The 18,965-nt window shown below is 47.3% G+C and overlaps 3 protein-coding genes across 4 annotated transcripts in view; 2 read left to right on the top strand and 1 right to left on the bottom strand.

Annotated features, from left to right (window-relative positions):
- Nucleotides 1–4,464, top strand: part of phip (pleckstrin homology domain interacting protein) — a 41,287-nt gene extending 36,823 nt beyond the window's left edge. The window contains exons 35-41 of the mRNA XM_056581896.1: nt 245–397; nt 720–872; nt 1,435–1,670; nt 2,000–2,322; nt 2,934–3,083; nt 3,563–4,170; nt 4,312–4,464. Coding sequence (XP_056437871.1) covers nt 245–397; nt 720–872; nt 1,435–1,670; nt 2,000–2,322; nt 2,934–3,083; nt 3,563–4,170; nt 4,312–4,464 — 1,776 coding nt within the window. The remainder of the gene's footprint in view (nt 1–244; nt 398–719; nt 873–1,434; nt 1,671–1,999; nt 2,323–2,933; nt 3,084–3,562; nt 4,171–4,311) is intronic.
- Nucleotides 4,465–9,171: 4,707 nt separating this feature from the next.
- On the top strand, nt 9,172–14,318 carry si:dkey-261l7.2 (uncharacterized protein LOC569751 homolog). 2 transcript variants are annotated; one of them, XM_056580614.1, is made up of 8 exons: nt 9,172–9,408; nt 9,827–9,976; nt 10,419–10,508; nt 10,655–10,749; nt 11,121–11,281; nt 12,057–12,173; nt 12,567–12,699; nt 13,300–14,318. In XM_056580614.1, the coding sequence occupies exons 2-7, from the start codon at nt 9,852–9,854 to the stop codon at nt 12,693–12,695; spliced, it is 717 nt and encodes a 238-aa protein (XP_056436589.1). In that variant the 5' UTR covers nt 9,172–9,408; nt 9,827–9,851; the 3' UTR covers nt 12,696–12,699; nt 13,300–14,318. The 2 variants fall into 2 exon arrangements, with proteins under 2 accessions (XP_056436589.1, XP_056436590.1); XM_056580615.1 differs by having other exon boundaries at nt 9,174–9,405; nt 9,825–9,976.
- Nucleotides 12,321–16,314, bottom strand: irak1bp1 (interleukin-1 receptor-associated kinase 1 binding protein 1). Its single transcript, XM_056580613.1, has 4 exons — nt 16,022–16,314; nt 14,879–14,960; nt 14,343–14,473; nt 12,321–13,555 (listed from the first exon to the last, which is right to left on the bottom strand). Exons 1-4 carry the CDS (start codon nt 16,273–16,275, stop codon nt 13,273–13,275), a joined length of 750 nt encoding a protein of 249 aa, XP_056436588.1. The 5' UTR covers nt 16,276–16,314; the 3' UTR covers nt 12,321–13,272.
- Nucleotides 16,315–18,965: the final 2,651 nt, after the last annotated feature.

An 18,965-nucleotide genomic window follows, 5' to 3' on the forward strand; every position in this document is an offset into this window, starting at 1 on the left:
GTTTACTGCATAGATTATGCGAAACGCACAATTAAATGGATCCCATTTGTATAATTTTTTTCTCAATTAATTATCAAAATAGACATAAATAGTTATATCATTTATTGTAAATAAATTATAAACATACATAAACTAGTATAGATTTTTGTTATTTAGAAAGTGGTTGCATCCCGTTCTATGTTTTCCAATGTTTTCCAGTGGTTTCTTGTGACTAACGCCTCTCGTCTGTGTTTCTTGGGGGTAGGGCCGGCGTCCCATGCAGAGGCAGCGGCGCACTCGGCCGCCGTCCTACGACCCCCAGGCCTGGAGGGGGCGCTGCAAGGAGCTGCTGGACCTCATCTTCCAGTGCGAGGACTCGGAGCCCTTCAGGGAGCCTGTGGACCTGCACGAGTATCCGGTGAGTCTGGGCCGGCCACACTGAGCTCTTTATCAGTTCTCTCTTGTCTTATTCTAATTATGATGTTCTGCAGTCTTTTGGGGGGGGGGGGGGTGCAGGATAGTGTGGTGGCTACTTCAATCTGCAGTGAACCGTGTGCATGGGCAGTGTGCCAACACTTTGACCTGTAAGCATCCTTGAGCAAGATGCCCCCCCCCCCCCCCCCCCCCACCAACTCCTTCATAAAGTACATATGCAGCCTCCGCCAGTGGCTGTGGAGCGTCCGCCGGGAGACCAACATAGTAAAGTATCTGTGCCGCTGCTGTGGTTGTAACCCCTGCAGGACTACCTGGAGATCGTGGAGTCCCCCATGGACTTCAGCACCGTGCAGAGCACCCTCTCCGACGGGAAGTACAAGTCTCCCATCGACCTCTGCAAGGACATCCGCCTCATCTTCAGTAACTCCAAGGCCTACACGCCCAGCAAGAAGTCGCGGGTGAGACGCATCATAACACACGCGCACTTTTCTGATGGATTTTGTTTCCTGATTTTTACGATTATGTTCAGCTTGGTATCTTAGTAGATAGTAATTATCTTGGTAACTCGGTGGTGCTACCCTCTGCTCTGCTGAATTACTTTGACCGTGCGTCATCCTCACTTAGTGGACCCTTTCGCTGGCTAAATCCTTAATATAATGCTCGAGTAAAGGTTTGATTTTATTTTCCAAAAGAGGATTCATGCTGTGATGTGTCTTTGTGTCAGCTGCTGCGTCTTTTCAGTTGTGTTCATGGCTAATACCAACGGCTCTTCTGTGAATAAATAACAGCAGCTGTCGCTTTGAATAAGAATTTGTCCTTTTCTGTTCCGTGGACGTCAGTAACTGGCCGTGAAATGAAAAGAAACAACCAAAACAATTAGAAGAAATATAGATGTTTACACAAGTCTCATCAAGTCTCATTTGTATCTCCCCCCTCTCCCCCCTCTCCCCCCTCTCCCCCCTCTCCCCCCTCTACCCACCAAACACACACACACACACACACACACATCCCCCTCTCCAGATCTACAGCATGAGCCTGCGTCTCTCGGCCCTGTTCGAGGAGCACGTCAACTCCATCCTGGACGACTACAAGGCCATCCACGGCCTGACGGACAAGCTGACCCGCCAGCGGACGGACAGACAGACACGCCACGCCGCCACCGCCTCAGGCTCCGCCTCCGACCGACCGACGCGCCACGCCCCCAAGAGGAGGCGGCGACGCAGGAGCGAATCGCCCGCCAGCAGCACCGCGTCGAGGTACGGTGGGGGGGACGGGGTCTAGGGGGTGGAGCAGGGGTCAAAGGTCACGTCTTTCTTATGCTGTTTGTTAGGGTTAGGGTTTAATAGCATGTTAGGGTTAGGGTTTAATAGCATGTTGTTATTTATGTCCAGTGTGTTGTTTTTGAGTAGCTCCCTGCTGCTGTCATTTCCCGCAGGCAGATAAAGTTATATCTTTCAATCTAGATATATCTATCAAACTAGAGTTAAAGACGTAATAACGTACATAAGAGTTTTCCCTCCCCAAAACACAAGCTCCCTCTCACCCGTCCGTCTCCCCCGTCTCCCCCCCCCCCCCACCCCCACAGCCCCGAGAGGAAAAGGCGCGTGTCCTCCCGGACGTCCGGGCGCCGCGAGCCGTCGCCAGGGCCGACGCCCCCCTCCTCCTCCTCCTCCTCCTCGGGCTCCGCCCCCGCCTCATCCTCGCGGCCGGCCTCGCTGAGGCAGGCTCCGCCCCTCAGGACCCCCCCGCAGCTGCTCAACGGGAAGGGGGACGCCGCGCAGACGCCGGGACGGACGCGCAGCTCGCTGCGGCACTCGACGCACTCGCCCCCGCTGTCCTCGCACGCCGCCGCCGCCGGAGCTAACGCTGGCGCACATGCTAGTGCTAGCGCGCACGCCGCCGCCACAGGTGAGGTTGTGTGGATGTGGAGACGCGGTGGGTGTTCCCAGGTGGCGGACAGCTGCTGTGTGTGTGTTCTGTCAAACAAGACACATAAGGTTGCTTTCACAGCCGAGCGTTGATTACGCTAAAGGTGACATAATACCACCAGGTGTGAGTGTGATTAGCCGCTACAAGCCGTTTTGAAGATCTGCCTCTTCTGACATCACAAGTGGGCGTGTCCACCTAGATGTATGACGGATAGAAGAGCAGTGTTTGCTACAGTCCACCGGGTAGGCTGGTAGGCTGATCCATCCGGCACACATCTAGGTGGACACGCCCACTTGTGATGTCAGAAGAGTTATATTTTCAAAACGGCTTGTATTGGCTAATCACACTCACCTGGTGGAATAATATGTCCCCTTTAACAGTGGTTTAGGAAAGTAACTAAAGACGAGAGTTAAAGCGGGAAAAAACAGGCTTGCTCTCATTATTCTGAAGTGGCTGTATGTATAATGTAGTACCTGTTTTGTATGCTAATACCTACCAGGCCTCTGAGTTTGTGGACCAATCAGAGAGGAGAAATCACGCGCATGCTAGTCGATTGAAAAATAAACGTTTCTTCCTCCGCCTGTCTTCAGAGACACCTACTCGCCTGCTGCGTGGTCACAACCCGGTCGCCGTGACGACCCCCCCGGAACCCGAGAGACCGGCGCGCTCCCCCCCCGCCGAGGGCGGTGGCGGAGGAAGTACCCGACGGAAACTCAGGACCCCCGTACGACTCACGCCAGGTAGGTCCATGATGGAGGTGTCCCCGAGGCAGATTGGCTGAAATGGACATGAACAACACGTATACACGCCAGCTTTGACCCAAAGCCTCGCCCCGTACCGTGGTTCTCGTACCACTCGTACCGCTCTAAAGGCTCAGCTTTGGTTCCGCGTCGACACAACGACCCTGCGGAGGCTTCAACGCGGCCGTCAACCTGTTTTGGTTCTGCGTCGGGCTTTAGTGAGCGGACCAATCACAGCCCTTGCTGCTGCGTCAGGTTGCATTCACAAGGGGCAGGTTACAAGTTTACAACTCATCGGAGGCGCACGTCAGCCCCTTGCGCTGGACGCACGGAGGGTCCGCAAGGACGTCAGGGGTCCGTAAACCCCCGTGCGTCGCGTCGACGTGGAACCATAACCAAGCCTTTAGAACGGCATGTCCCTGCTGTGTGTTCACGCGTCCTCAGAACTGACCACCGTCCCTTCTCCTCTCTGCCCGCAGCCTCTCCCACCCGGACCCCCAGCCGGACCCCGGCCGTCGGCACGGTGCACCTCAACGGCCACAGCCGGGACAGCGGCGGCGGCGGCGGCGGTCATGGGACCGCGGGCGTGGGCCGACGGGGCCGGCGGCCGCGGCCCGAGGCGCCGGCGAGCCCCGCGCCGGAGGTCACCGCCGTGTCGCCCGCCAGCTCCCCCCGGCCACGGGGCCGGCCCCCCGGCAAGAAGAGGGGCCGCAAGAGCAAGCAGGAGCTGGCGGAGCTACGGAGGAGGAGCAGCCATCGCAGCTCCTCCCCTGAGGAGGAAGAGGAAGAGGAAGAGGAGGAGGAGGAGGAGGAGGAAGAGGAGGAGCCCGACCAGTCGACGGGCGAGGAGGGCGGCACCTCGTCGGCGGCCATGCCGTCGGGGCCCGGGACGGCGCCCGCCACCCCCAGGCGCCGCGGACGGCCGCGGCTGGTGCGGCCCGAGGAGGTGGCCCCGCCCCCGGCGGAGCCGCCGTCAGACTCCTCCCCGCTCGGGAGAAGGCGGAGCAGCAGGCGGGCCAACGAGGAGACCACGCCCCCGGCCCAGACCGCCACGCCCCGTGCCCTGCGGAGAGAGTCTCGGAGGGGAGCGGAGGAGGAGGAGGAGGAGGAGGGAGGCGATGACGAAGAGGAAGGGGAGGGGGATGAGGAGGAAGGAGAGGAAGGGGAGGAAGGAGAGGAGGGAGAAGAGGGCGACGGCGGCAGGGGGTCCATGCGCACGCGGAACCAGGGGCGGCGGTCGGCCTTCTACCTAGAGGAGGACTCCGAGGAGGAGCAGAGACAGCTGCTGTTCGAGGACTCGTCCATCACATTCGGGACGTCCTCCAAGGGGCGCGTCCGCAAACTCACAGAGAAGGCCAAGGCCAACCTGATTGGCTGGTAAACCCGATTGGCTGGTCACCTCATTGGCCACTGTAATGGAACAGTCACACAGGATATAAGGATCCAACCATCCTGCAAGGCACAGCGCAGAGACGCATGGGGGGTTTGGGATGGAGGCGGCGGGGGGGACAGAGATCTGGAGACATGCTGGTTGTTTACCCCTCCTTTTTGTGTGTGCGTGCGTGCGTGCGTGCGTATGTGTGTGTGCCTGCGTCTAAACACGCCCAGAACGGAGTCGGTAGAGTCGGCCACCCCTTCCGACTGTGTGACAAAAGAGTTTGGTCGTCGGATTCCTCCCGCTCTATTGGTCCATGTTGGATCCTATCGGGGCGAGCAAACCCTGAGTTCCGCTGCTGAGGGTCACGTGACTTCAGTCACCCCGTTTCAGTCAACCACTCCTCTCGGGCGCCCGGCGATGCCGTCTTATGTCAAATCCTCGGGAAGAACTAGTCTGAGAAAAACAGCTTTAGTACTTGAAAAACCGAACTGCGGAGAACACGAGGTGCGCGTGCGGGCGAGGTACCGACGTCCAGACTTGTGAGGACTTTCCCGGAGACTGATTAAGTGCGCTGTAAGGTCTAAGGAATAAGGTTACGTGTACCAGCCGCAGAGTCATGAAGAGACGACGTAGACGCAACCAGGAATAGCGTTTGTCCCGCCGTCGGTCGACACGCTGCGATGGACGTGTAGAAAACAGACTTCGGACTCTCCTTCTGTAATCACACGGGCGTCTTTTTGATATATATATATATACATATATATATTAAAAAAAAATGTTTTTGCTTTTTGTACGATTTGTACGTGATGTTCGTTGTCTCTCTCTCTCTCTCTCTCGGTTTCGAAAGTCTTACGTGTCGGCAAGAGGGGTCGAGCCCGTCCGACCCTAGTGTGACTGTTTTGTGCTGAAATACCAAATGGGCGTGCCTCGGTGGGTACCATAGATCTGTAGGTTCTGTTTACTCTCCCAGTGAGTGAGTGAGTGCGAATGAGTGAGTGTGGGTGTGTGTTACTTCTTTGTTCCTGCACGTCAACTATAGAGGGAAAGAGGCGGTGACTTGATGTTTTTTGTGTTGTTTTATTACATTGATGAGGAGAACGAGATGCATGGTGAGAGCTTCATCTATATGTCTGTATAGACATGTTCCAATGTCCAACATTAGCAATACCTTGTGCCTTTTGTCCCTGTTTGTGTGGGGTGCGTGTGCGCGCGTGTGTGCGTGTGCATGTGTGTGCACGCACTTGAACATGGGGTGTGCGTGTGTGCTGTGCTTGCGTGAGAATTGGATGAGTGTGTGTGTGTGTGTGTGTGTGTGTGTGTGTGTGTGTATGCATGCTTGCATGGTGTGTTTTTGTGTGTGTGTGTGTCTGTGTGTGTGTGCGTCTGTGTGTGTAGAAGTGTCCGTGAGAGGGGGCCTGCCCGTAATTCCGACACCTCATTGTTCCGACGTATCAATGGTTCGAAATATTTCCCATTAGATCGAGTGTATAACGTGCGCTTCATAAATTCACCTCTTGTGACCGTTCAAGCCCACAGCAACAGTCTGGCTTGGTGAAGTGCACTGCTGGAACTTAGCCTACATCGTCTTTTATTGTTGGTTTCATAATCATCATCTCATGAGGAATTGCGCCTTGGCCTTGAACCGTCGGTCTAATGCGCCTCCTTTTTGAAAAGTCTGACAAACGGACCTTCGGACCAATGGGTTCCGTTTTCGGAACATTGAACCGTCGGCATAGTGGCATGTCGATCTAATGGGAAATATTTCGGACCATTGAGACGTCGGAACAATGAGGCTTCGGAATTACGGCATGGCACCCGTGAGAGTGAGCGTATGCGTGTGTAACACAACTGAGTGTCGTTCACTTTTGGCGTACAAACAGTGGCATAAAGTTCGATTGTTGTGAAACTTCTCAAAGAAATGTATTTATAGCAGTCAAGAAAAAGATTTTACTGTTGTTGTAAACAAACCATTATTCACGTTGCTATATAATCCAACTATAACCAACCTATTGTTAGTTTATACACACGGTACAGCACTGCAGTTGCTGGGGGCGTCCAGTTCAGTTTTTAAAGAGTGAACGTGTACATTTTAAAACAAGTTGAGTTTTAAACGGGTCGCAAACTATAACATTGTGCGTTTAATGTTTCTACAGTGAACAGACACACACACACACACACACACACACACACACACACACACACACACACACACACACACACACACACACACACACACACACACACACACACACACACACTCTTCCATTGTGCATGTTCTAGCACTTTCACACACCTAAATCTGAACAAAACTGGATCGAGCCAGATTTAGCTGTATCAAACTGGATTTGGATTGGAGGCGCTTGATGCATAGAAGAAAGCCTGGGTATTGATTTTTCTGATTGTGTGCCTTGGCTGGTGAAGCATCACTTTCTTCTTTTTAGTCTTTACCAACATTCTGGTTGTGTTGTTTTAATTAAATTCAAGAACGGGCAGAATTCTCAAATTGGAGTGAACACTATAATGAACAGAAGAGACTAATATAGTTAAACAGAGATACTAGATTGCTCCCTGTAGCTGCAAATCTGTCATTGTGTCTTCGTTTTTTAATGTAAAACAGCATTCATCTATTGTTTTCACTGCGGATAGAGATTGCATTGTGGCGATGACAAACAGTCAAACAATGTGAAAGGATGGTAAACACCATCCTTTCAACTTGGTAATCTTGCTGAATATTTGGGTTTTAACTATTCAATACACGTCATTAAAACTTGAGGTTGACAAAAAGACAGAGAATATTACATACATTTCTGTCACTTAATGGCATTCAAGCATTGCCGCAGAATTAAGGTAACCAAAATCCCAGGTTGTAGTTAGACTCCTATCACAATATTTCAGAGTGTAACGTACCACTCTGCCCTTTTTGTGTTTTAACCCTTGGAGGACAGAATTATGTCTTTATGGGGCCACTTCCTGGGCATCCACTTGGCTTATTATTAGTCTAGTCATGTCACATATTATCAACTATATAAATGTCATCCGTTTGTTATCGTTACGTTTGGTAGGGGATTTATATAATGCCAAATGTTGTCGCTGGTCACTGATGTTATTTTTGGAAACATGGCTTATGAATGTGTTTTATTTGATTGTTTTTGTTCCTTTTCTTCTGGATCTATCTGAATGTCCCTGCTTGTGAGTGGGTCAGGGGGATACAGGGGGAGGGGGGGAGGGGTCCTTCCATTCTGGAACAAGTCGACTGTTGTTTTGATCCTGTCTCTTTCCCTGCCATAAATAGTCACTATGTGTGTAATTATATCTGTTGGGTGGATTTTATTGTGCTGGAATGATACTTATAGGTTGATAAATAGATATATGATGTGAAACAAACTGCTGCGGAGGATTTATCGCATCTATAAAGATCTCTTTGTTTTTCCTACAACGACTACGTTAATGGAGTCGACATTTGCAACGAAAAACCAAAAAGGTATTCTAGTTAATGAGAAGCAAAAGACGCTAATATTCAGTCAGGAGTGAATGATGTCGATTCAGCAGAATCTATACAAACAATTATTATTTTATTCAGATTTAAGTATAGCTTTACTCAAACCAGACAGTATGTTAAAAAACATTCTGGAATGTTTGTGTGAGTGCACACACACACAAACACACACGCACACGCATACACACAAATGCACACACGCAAACACTAATATCCATGACGTCAAATTGCTTTTGGTGTCTTGAAAAGCGCCATTAAATTGTTTCAATATATTCTTTATTCAACCTGGCAAGTCATTGAAGACAAGTCACTTATATTCACCCACGTTATTTCTAACTGCAAACCATTGTCTGACAGGTAGCCTATATGGTTATGTCTTAATAAAGAACGGCAGGCGGGGTTGAGCCAGGGTTAAGCCTTCAAAGCCAGTGACACCTCTATTTGGGTTTTACTATTTCTTCCTTGTTTAGATGGAGCAGCTAAGTAAGACGATATGGGATGAATGGTCAGGTGACCTTAAAATAGTCTCTCTCTCTCTCTCTCTCTCTCTCTCTCTCTCTCTCTCTCTCTCTCTCTCTCTCTCTCTCTCTCTCTCTCTCTCTCTCTCTCTCTCTCTCTCTCTCTCTCTCTCTCTCTCTCTCTCTCTCTCTCTCTCTCTTCCCCCCCGTCTGTCTGTGTTTCTCTTTAACAGAAACAATAAATTGCATGGCCGTCCTTCATTAATTGCTTTGCGATTAAACTTCTTTGTTGTGATTGGTGGAAAAACTTGTGTGACAATTAATGAGACCCCCCCACCACCTGGAGCGAGGTATGTTCAAATGTCTCACGTGGGGGAGTGCTTCCATGACTGCCAATCATTCCTCTAGCACAGTAAGGATTGTATATTAAAACCTCAGTGTGTGAGTTTGTGTGTAAGTGTTCCAACAGAAGTGGGTGTATTTTGGATTTTCAGATTGTGCCGTCGCTCACTCCTTATATTTCAAGACAATAAAAATTCGTTGTGCCATTTCTACTCGGTCTTCATCTTCAGAGTTGGTGAAAGAACAGGTTACTGAAACTATCCTCATTTAGACGTCCTGTTGTGATTCATTCTAACCGGACGTGGCCGATAGCATCATCTGGTGTCGTCGAAGCGCTACTGCGTATAGGCCTAAACACGTGCTGGGAGGGACACGATGTGGGCGCGAGGACGTGTCGAGGAGCGAGAGGCCGCGCCGCTGCTCGTGGGCCGCGATGATTGGCCTGACGACCAGCATGGCAATATTTCCTACACAGGTGTCCGTGTCAAGGCACTGAGAGTGTATGTAAATACAATTAAGTGAAACTCGTCACTGACGAGTGTACAGCGACGTCAAACAAACCCCTCAAAGAAACTTTAGTCCACACAGGTTGAGTTGTAATTGGATTGGGTAAATTCGACTGGTTTGATGAGAGCAGACCATCACTAAAAGGTAAGCAAGCGGACTTGCGCTCGTCCATGTAGTCCGACGCGTTGACAGCTGTTTCCCAGAGCAGGCAGTAAAACTGCATACACCGGTCGGGTTGGACAAAACTGCGCCACCACAACTGATACGGAAATAAGGATTTCAGCGTATTGTGTAGTGTAGCAAGCGTTGCTATGACATGTAGTTAGGCGGCCTGCTATTCCTACTCAATAACGATCGCAATGCAATTTGTAACATTGAAGTAGGCTATGCATTAATTAATTTTGATGTCGATATTGTCAACTCTTTTTTCTTTTTACTTTCTGTTATCCCAAAGTAGGTTCAGGAAGTCTATACGAGCAGACGCGCCAAACAAGTGTTGTCTTTCCATGAATTGGTAATAGGCTTTTTAAAGAATAGGTTCTTTGCGCCTTGTCTGTCCCAGGCCTGTATCTGAGGTGAGATGAAAGATGCCGCAGATCGCGGCCACCACAGTGCTGCAGCTTGCGCTGCTCCTCTCTGCCCTTCCCGCCCAGTATTTGATCTCGCGCTGGAGCGGGTCGACGGTGGCGCAGCGCTTCCACGCAATCACGCGGTAAGTTCAACAAAGTGTTATTTATTCATAGTCTGCTATAGGACAAAATAAAGTTAACATAGTAGGGTATTGTTTCGTGCACTATTTCTGTTTCACTGTGTGTGTGTGTGTGTGTGTGTGTGTGTGTGTGTGTGTGTGTGTGTGTGTGTGTGTGTGTGTGTGTGTGTGTGTATAAATATTTGGATTGATATGTCCAATGCTTTTTGGAAATGATTCCTTCATAAAACGTGCCAGACAGATTTTGTATACATTTTATCCTTGTAATTAGCTACGTGGGTATGCCGTCTTTCAGAACCTTTCATTACCCGCACAAAATAGAGAAAAAAGAGAGCATCCTCAATGTATCCAGCACTTCTGAAAATGCACTTCCGAATGCGTCTCTGTCCCCAGCACATTTCAAACCAAACTGACGCCCATGATTGTAACCATGCTAATGTCGTAGGTTGCGTGGGATCTGGAGAGAATGGAAGGCATCATACCTCAACAGCACGGCGTGGAGCGAATCGGTGCACGAGCACATGTCTAAAGTCAGGTGCGTGCGTGAACCAAGAACCCTTTCGTCTCAGCACTAAATTAAACCAAACGCTCATTGGGCCTACCTGAATGTCCGTTGGAAACTGGAATAAATAGGCCTACCTATGAATTACTAAAATAATGATTAAATTAAATGTCTTGCAGGTCTCTGATTGGTTTAGGGGAGGGAGGCCAGGTCTCACCAAAATTCGCTGATCCTGAATGGACGATGTTGGACAATGATCAGGGCTATTTTGGAGGTTTGTGAGTCTGAAATGGGAACAGTCTATAGGCCTAGCTGATGGAAATAGGATATAAGCATTTCGATCAACTTATTAATATAGTTCATATCTTTTTCAGCCAGACCGATTTTTAATTTAAATATCCCATCTTCTGCAATAAACTAAATGCTTTACTCCCCAAAAATATTTGAAGCTTCATATCTTACAAATAAGCTCATTCAAGCAAATAAGTGATAGACCGCAACCCCTTCCCCCACACACACGCACACACACACAAACAAACACAAACACAAACACACACACAATCTCACTTCCCCCTTATCAGACCCAACCGTCAACATTGAGGCCTTTGGGTCCATTTCCTCCTTTTCTAAAAAGAACCTTATCAGCTTCTAGGGCCGTGCGTAGCCCCCGCCCACTCTTCGTCTTCCTGCGGGTGGGCGAGGTGGTGAGGGAGAGGAAGGCTAACATGGTCGGCGTGGTGATAGGCTGGGATGCTGAGCTCCGGGCTCCTCCGGAGTGGCTCAACAAAGTGTACTCCGACCATGAGGTGAGTCCAGCTGAAGCCACAGCCTGAACGGTACAGCACTGTATTTATCAAGATGCTGTTATCAACACTGTTCTCAAGGTTGAGTTAGCACCGAACACGGTTTGCTACGCTGGGGACGGTTCTGACTCTGAGTACCCATGGGAACCAGACGAATTTGCCAGCTCACGCTTCATTTCCTGTGGTACATACTGTACTGTATGTCTGGCCCCCCTCCCGTTCAAACAGATTTCCAGCAGACCCGGCCCAGTTTGGGCCAATCACAGCGGTGTATCCGATAAAGGGGCGGGATTGATACATTTTCTGTACAGAGGCGCGCCCTTCATAAACAACCAAGATGGCTGATGTGTCACAAGTTTCCATAGTCCGATTGTTTGTAGGTCTTTTCAATTGGGCTGGTGATGTCAGGCTATTTTCTGATCGATCCCAGCCGAAGCCTGTTGATCTTTATAATGTGATGATGTGTCAAAATGAACACATAACACATAAAATATGCAACCTCCTCACCTCAACTAGTGTCATCGTTAAATGTTTTGCTTACTTCAGCGACAGCCTCCATGGTTAACCTAGGTGACCCACTCACACATTTTGCATATTTGTGTTTTTAGATACTCGTGTGGCTTAGTGCATGTCAATGTGCAAATGTGATGTCGTACCTGTTGTTGTACATTTGTGTAATGCTGTGTGGCTGACCGTGTTTCTGTGTGTTTGTCTATGTGTGTGTGTGTGTGTGTTTGTCTATGTGTGTGTGTGTGTGTGTGTGTGTGTGTGCGTGCAGGAGGCCAAAGCACTGCACACGCCCCACTACAAGGTTATATTCCACGGCCCAGGAGCTAAGTCTGTCCTGATTGCTTACCTCCCTCAAACACAGCTGGAGCGCATCACTGATGTGGAGGTAGTCACTGTTGAACCGACACACACACACACACACACACACACACACACACACACACACACACACACACACACACACAGAATATTGGCCTGATACGCTCACACTTTTAATAGTTTTGTTTTGAATCATCATGTTCATCAATTCGAATTAACGGCTATGTAGGCGATAGTTGTTTGTTTAAGCAGGAAGATAGCCAAAATTACAATATCGCTTACAGCGCCTTTAAATAATAGTAATTTGGCGAAAGACTATGCTTGTGTGTGATCCAAAACCTAGAGTTAGACATTGGGGATCGAACCTTGTGTCTTTTGGCAGGAAGTCACAACCCCACAATACAAGACACTTTGCCTAATGCATCCTCCTGCTGATACAAAAGCTTGTTTCCCCCTGCAGCTGACGATCCCCACATTGGAGAAGTACTTCACCCACTTCAACGGCAAACAGTTCGTCATGCAGAGCTGGCTCAGAAAGATGTACCCCGACGACGAGGTCGAGGACGAAGAAGAGACATGGCTCCATTGAAGTGGTGAATATACTGTCATGCAGCTATTTGTGTGCATGTGCTTGCATGCACACACACACACACACACACACACACACACACACACACACACACACACACACACACACACACACACACACACACACACACACACACACACGTGTGGTTTGCAGACCGAATGTCTGATGCACCGCAGATAAACCCGAGGTTCAATTTTCGCCAAAATAACACTTTTAACCGTGGCTGCAAAAGTATTTTGCGCAGAGTCTTGTAAGATTCAAAGACTGATTAAGGGTTTGGGAGCTAGTATGTCAGAGTTTCGACAGAGTTTAACTAGCAATGAGTGTAATGTGTTTAGCAGAGAAGAAGAACAGAGGTTCAAAGGTTAACTGGAATGTCCATGAGAAACAATGAGTGTAATGAAGAAAGATTTTTTTTTTTAGTACCTTGATGTCAAACTAAGTGGTTCTTAAAAAATGATCTGCATACTGATACAATAACAACCGTGCAATAAAATATAGTTTATTCTACAAAAATAGAATCCTTCTTCAGGACTTCATATATATATAAGAAAATGGCGATGGTGAATGAATGTGTTCAGTGTTTCTTCCGGGCCTTGTCCAGGAACGTGAAGGTGACCGACACCCGCGCCGACGCCCATGCCACAGTCCGACGGTGGGTGACAGAACAGGTGGCCTCCCCCTCTCTCTTGACCCCGTCCTCCCCCTCCTGTTCCTCATCCCCGTCCTCTGGGCTCCTCCACTCGCGTGTCTCCTCCTCTCTGACCAGCAGGGGGGGCCCCAGAGTCTGCCCCAGCAGGTGGCTCAGGTCGCTGGCCTTGCGCTGGGCGTTTTCAACCGCCTCGAGACACACCCTGCATCTACAGGACGCAGAGACACGCGGGAGGACTGTTACGGACAAGCATGGGGTGGCTGGGAGTTGGATAGGTGGGATGGAGGGATAATGGATTGACCTTTTTTTTGTGGAAATACCAAATATTCACTGCTTGTAACGTCATTGTTGCAAATCAAAGACAGCATTGATGTATTTGTGCATGTGTTACAGGAAGGACTTAGAGATAGTGATCACTTATGTGTATACACCTAACAACGAAAATCCACAGTTGCATAATCACAGAGACTGCGTCTAATGACAAAACGGCCCATTGAAAGATGATTTAGAATGAGCCCATAGTCATAATTCGTAACGAAGGAACAGCAACTGTTGGATGTTTCATTGAATGTCAAATTATGATAAATACGACAATATACAGTGTTTCCCCCAGAAAATGTCTTAGTCAAGGTGGTCAAGGAGGAGGGGGGGGGGTCCGTTTCAATTCCATTCAAAAAGCCTTATGGCACGACCATTGTAACAGTATTACTGATGCATATTGATCTTTATTTTTTTACACCTGATGGAAGTATGTTTTCTTTCCTTACGAGAGTTTTCTACTTTGTTAATGCATAATAATTAAAAAGTATTTATTAAAAATATATATATATTATATACCTTGGTAGTGAAGGCGGGCCCTATTGTTGTTAACAACACAGTACTGGGGGAAACACAGATATAAATAGTTGTTTATTTTACAGAGTGGGGTTTCTATGTAATAAAATGACAGACAATGTCTATAACTGATTCATGTATTAATATAAGTTTGTTATTACCTGAGATTACTGAGGGACTCTTTGCTGTGGTGGAACCGAGGCGATCCTATGGAGACGCTTTTATCCAGCTTCTCCAGTAGAACGCAGCACACTCTGTCCATCGTGTGGAAGTCTGAGAAATCCACCGCGGCCTGTGTGGTAAACAAGGCCAGGACATGGAGGGACCATTCAAGAGCTGTCATTTAATATGAGGGCAGTTTGTTATAAATGGAATAGTTCGGCTTGCCTCTGTGTGAGACCATTTCGATTTAAGAGAGCTTCTGGCGAAGTTCTGATCATCCGCGCACATCTCTTCTCTGATTTGTTCAGGGAATCAATGTCGCCCGTCAATAACATCTACATTTCAAAATCCTGCACGCCCTTCATCATTTCACAACTCTCTTCATCGTAGCATTCAGCACCTTCATTTGTTATTCAGGAGCAGATAGTAGTTTGGCATGTTACTCAAGGATAGAGAGACTTAACACCCAATATTGGACCCTCTTCAAGTATGGGGTTCCGATGTCAAAATATAAGACTTAAGACCAACCCCTCACCTCTGCCTGCATATGATACACGTCATTCTCCCGATGGATACTCCTCTTCACAGACACCACTTCTTCTTTGACACCATGTTGTCTGAAAATGATGAGAACAATGATATAACGGCTGGGAAGCACACGTTGATCAAGGACCCATAATTCCTGAATGAGGCTTCACGACTACTCCCTCGGAGTAGACTAATGCCGCTTTCACACCAAAAAGAACCGAGAGCCAGTTCCGGGCTGGTGCTAGGGCCAGTTCCAAACTGGTTCCAGCCTTACCCCAGTTAAGAACCGGTTGGTTTCACACCGGCCAGAGCCAGCCATGGAGCCGGCGTGAGCAACGTCATGACGTCACTGCAAACGTCTCCGCTAGTGAGCTTGGACAGAAGCATACGGCCGACATCTTTCTTTATTCTGGGTGGAAATAGTAACATAGTTACGCCATTAAATGCGTTTATGGAAACATTTTTAGCGAGAAATGTGCATTTTACTTTCATAATGTTCGCTCGGTGAATGTGAAGGATGTTTGGTTTGATAGTTATGACGAAGAGGGAACGCTCCGTTCACTTGCATGGACATGGACTCATCTGGCTGCGTTGGCGCGTTGACGCGTTGAACCACCACACAATGATCAAGCGTCAGGTTAGGCGCGCAGAAGAACCCTCGCGCCAGTTTCAAACACAACAACAACAATTTCGTCTTCGATTCAATCCGTGTATGGTTCGTTCTTTGAATATTCCGATTTAAAACAAAATCAGAAAAAACAAAAAAGAACCATACACGGATTCACGTCCATTGTTTACTTCGGTGTTTTAAAAAATGCCGGTCTTCGTTGGTCTTCCTGTTTATGAAGGTACGGATAACTCCTCCCCCTGCCCCCGGCGTAAAAGCGGTTCTAGTTCTAGCCCAGCTCTAAAGCGGGGCCAGAGTTGAACCGGTTTTTAGGGGCCGGAGCCGGTTCTTTGGCGGTGTGAAACCAAAGCCCTGGCCCTAGCTCCGAACTGGCCCGGAACCGGCCCCGATTTTGCGGCGGTGTGAAAGGGGCATAAGTGCGGCTAGTAGACTCAATCGGTCAAAGATGCTGACTAGATCTAGATTTTGCTGAACAGGGTACCAGGCAAGCTTTAATTAGGCTCAAAGTAAATTAAAGTGCACCTAAGTGTTTGTTGTATGTATTCAAGTCGGCGGGACACGCTGCTGCTGGCGTCGCTGGCCGACTCCTTGCTGCTGCTCACTCGGATGCTCAGAGTCACACGGTCCGCCTGGCGAGAATCTTCCGCGAATCCGGTAACCTGGACCTCTCTCACTCTAGGACCTCTCTGTGGGGGAGTGGAAGGCGACACAAGCCCTCTCTGTCTATGGGGAGCAGAATCCCCAGAGTCAAAACAAACTCGGTTCTGGTTGTCCATGGCGGTAGCAGCCCAAGCCAACTTCTGCTGCTATGGTGATACAATGGATGATGGTGGTGTGAAGGGAAGTGTAGTTTTATTATTGTTCACTGGGGACTACAACGACGGCGAGTCGTTTGTTCTCAAGGAAAGCGTTGTTACTTTGTTTGGCCACTAGGCGGGAGGCAATGCTCCGGTTTTGAGTTTACCAAGCCGAGACATATTGAGCAAATTGCAAAGCATGGGGATAATAGTCAATAATAAAACACGAGACATAGCGCAATGGGAAACCCAACTCACCCGTGAGTTTTAAAACTATTGCTGCTTGTCGCCAATAGGTGGCAGTCCAAGCTTTTGAAGCAACCTCATAACCTGGTAATGGGCCATTTAGACTATTAAGGAGAGCATACAGTCATCTCCTTGCTGGAAATTAATCGGCCTACACGTTATCGCAATTATGTCAAGTTTTCAAATGCAACAATTGTAATAACTAAAGGCAATGCCACAACCTACTGTATAGGGTGAATATATAAGAATAATAGTAGTATTATTCTAATTAATAATAATAATAATACGTTCATTGGAGTAATATTGGATTGCTTATCAATAAAGAAAAAAACAAAGGTTCGAAATTCAAATCGACTTAAACTATATAATACTATACTAATAACTATATAAGACTAATATTTTAAATGATACATATATAATATTAACTGAAGGGGGACATCTTTCGATTTAGTAGGCTATATAATGCGCTCATTTTAAATAATCACTAATATAGATATCTATTAATATTAATTTATATAATTAGAATATTGTACAATGAATTTACAAACAAATAAACGAAGGTTTAAACCAGATTTAATCTTCAAAAATTAAGGTTTCCATTATAGTTAGGCCGTTCGATGGCCTCTTAAGTTATTTTACAATTCTTAATATGTTTTATAAAAAATAAAAATAACAGCATAACGTAATTTGTTACTGAAATAAAAAATTAAAAGCCCCCAATGCATTTAGATCAACAAATGCGGCTGTTTTATTTTCTTTTATCTAAACGCTGGGCGCCGATAGCACTCGTCCGCTCTGTGTGCCTACTTATGCCTCTAGTATAAACATTTTGTTTGGATTGCTCCGACAAGTAAATGGTGAAATGCGTTTTTTATTAATAACCTAGAAATGAAAGGCACTATTTGTTGTTGTGTCTGGTTTCCCTTCCCGTCATATGAAGCTCCCTCCAACAGAGACGCAGGCAGGGTACCGCACCAATGTAGAACATCGCTTTGTATTTGCGAAAAAGAGATAGTCCTATTATACGGTAAAAATCTCAAGACCTTAGGAAGAAAAAAACAATTGCATTTATTAAGGTGTTATTGTTAAAATGACTTATTAGGCTACTGTTTTTATATTTCCAACGAATATTGTACATTGGTAACACTTTATAATAAGGTGCCATAATAAATAGCAAACTAGTCATTATCTAACCCTTTGTCAATATTTGTTAATTGTTACTAAAGTATCTATTAGGTGCAAGTTAATCGTTTTTTTTTCACTGACCAGAGTGTCGCTGGTTAGGGTTAGGGTTAGGGTCGTGTGTTAGGGTTTGGGCCATGTGTTATGGTTAGGGTTAGGGTTAGGGCCATGTGTTTTGGTTAGGGTTAGGGCAGTGTGTTAGGGTTAGGGTCCTGTGTTAGGGTTGGGGTAAGGTTATGCAAACAACTAATATTTTATTAATGACGAAAAAACTATTAACTTGTGCCAAATAGATATTTTAGTAACAATTAACACATATTAACAAAGGGTTAGGTAATGACTAGTTTGCTTTTTATTATGGCACCTTATTATATAGTGTTACCTGTACATTAAAGTCAATGGTGTTAAAACTGTCTACAACTGTCTGTATATAGGCTATAGGTTAGAGTCAAAAATAAATGGCCAGCGAAGGAAGGGGTCTATGGCTATCACACATTCTTCCTCTGATGGTGGGTGCAGTTCTTATTATGCATATGAAAGCTTTTAAATATAATCCACACAAATTTACATCACTGTCATCATCTCATTTTAGGGGTTTCGGTTGGACCTACAGGTGTTTGTCTTGAATAAATACCAGAAATTCATGAGGTGAAAGTGCCAGATTAAAGTTGTTTTGGTAAATTATCTAGTTAAGAAGTGACCATTTCGTAACCATGGGAATCTTCTGAGTTGCAACACGATAATCCCGTTTAAATCCCCAGCAATGGGAGTGCAGTCCCAGGGCGAGGAAGATGTGAACGCCACCACCCAGGGTATGACTGTCCTCTTTCATCCTGGTTCGCTGATCCACAGGTTGAAGAGGAAGTGGGGCTCGGAAGTCCACAGAGATGCTCTCTCTCTCTCTCTCTCTCTCTCTCTCTCTCTCTCTCTCTCTCTCTCTCTCTCTCTCTCTCTCTCTCTCTCTCTCTCTCTCTCTCTCTCTCTCTCTCTCTCTCTCTCTCTCTCCTCCTCTCTCTCTCTCTCTCTCTCTCTCTCTCTCTCTCTCTCTCTCTCTCTCTCTCTCTCTCTCTCTCTCTCTCTCTCTCTCTCTCTCTCTCTCTCTCTCTCTCTCTCTCTCTCTCTCTCTCTCAGAATTTAGTGGATGCCATTTTCTCACGGCGCACACGAGTCCCTTGGCCTTCTGTCTGTGTAAACAGCTGGCAGTCAAATAAACAGTCCTGTCAACAGCCCACACACAAACA

This window comes from Gadus chalcogrammus, chromosome 21 (assembly GCF_026213295.1).
Source record: "Gadus chalcogrammus isolate NIFS_2021 chromosome 21, NIFS_Gcha_1.0, whole genome shotgun sequence".
NCBI classification, from domain to species: domain Eukaryota; kingdom Metazoa; phylum Chordata; class Actinopteri; order Gadiformes; family Gadidae; genus Gadus; species Gadus chalcogrammus.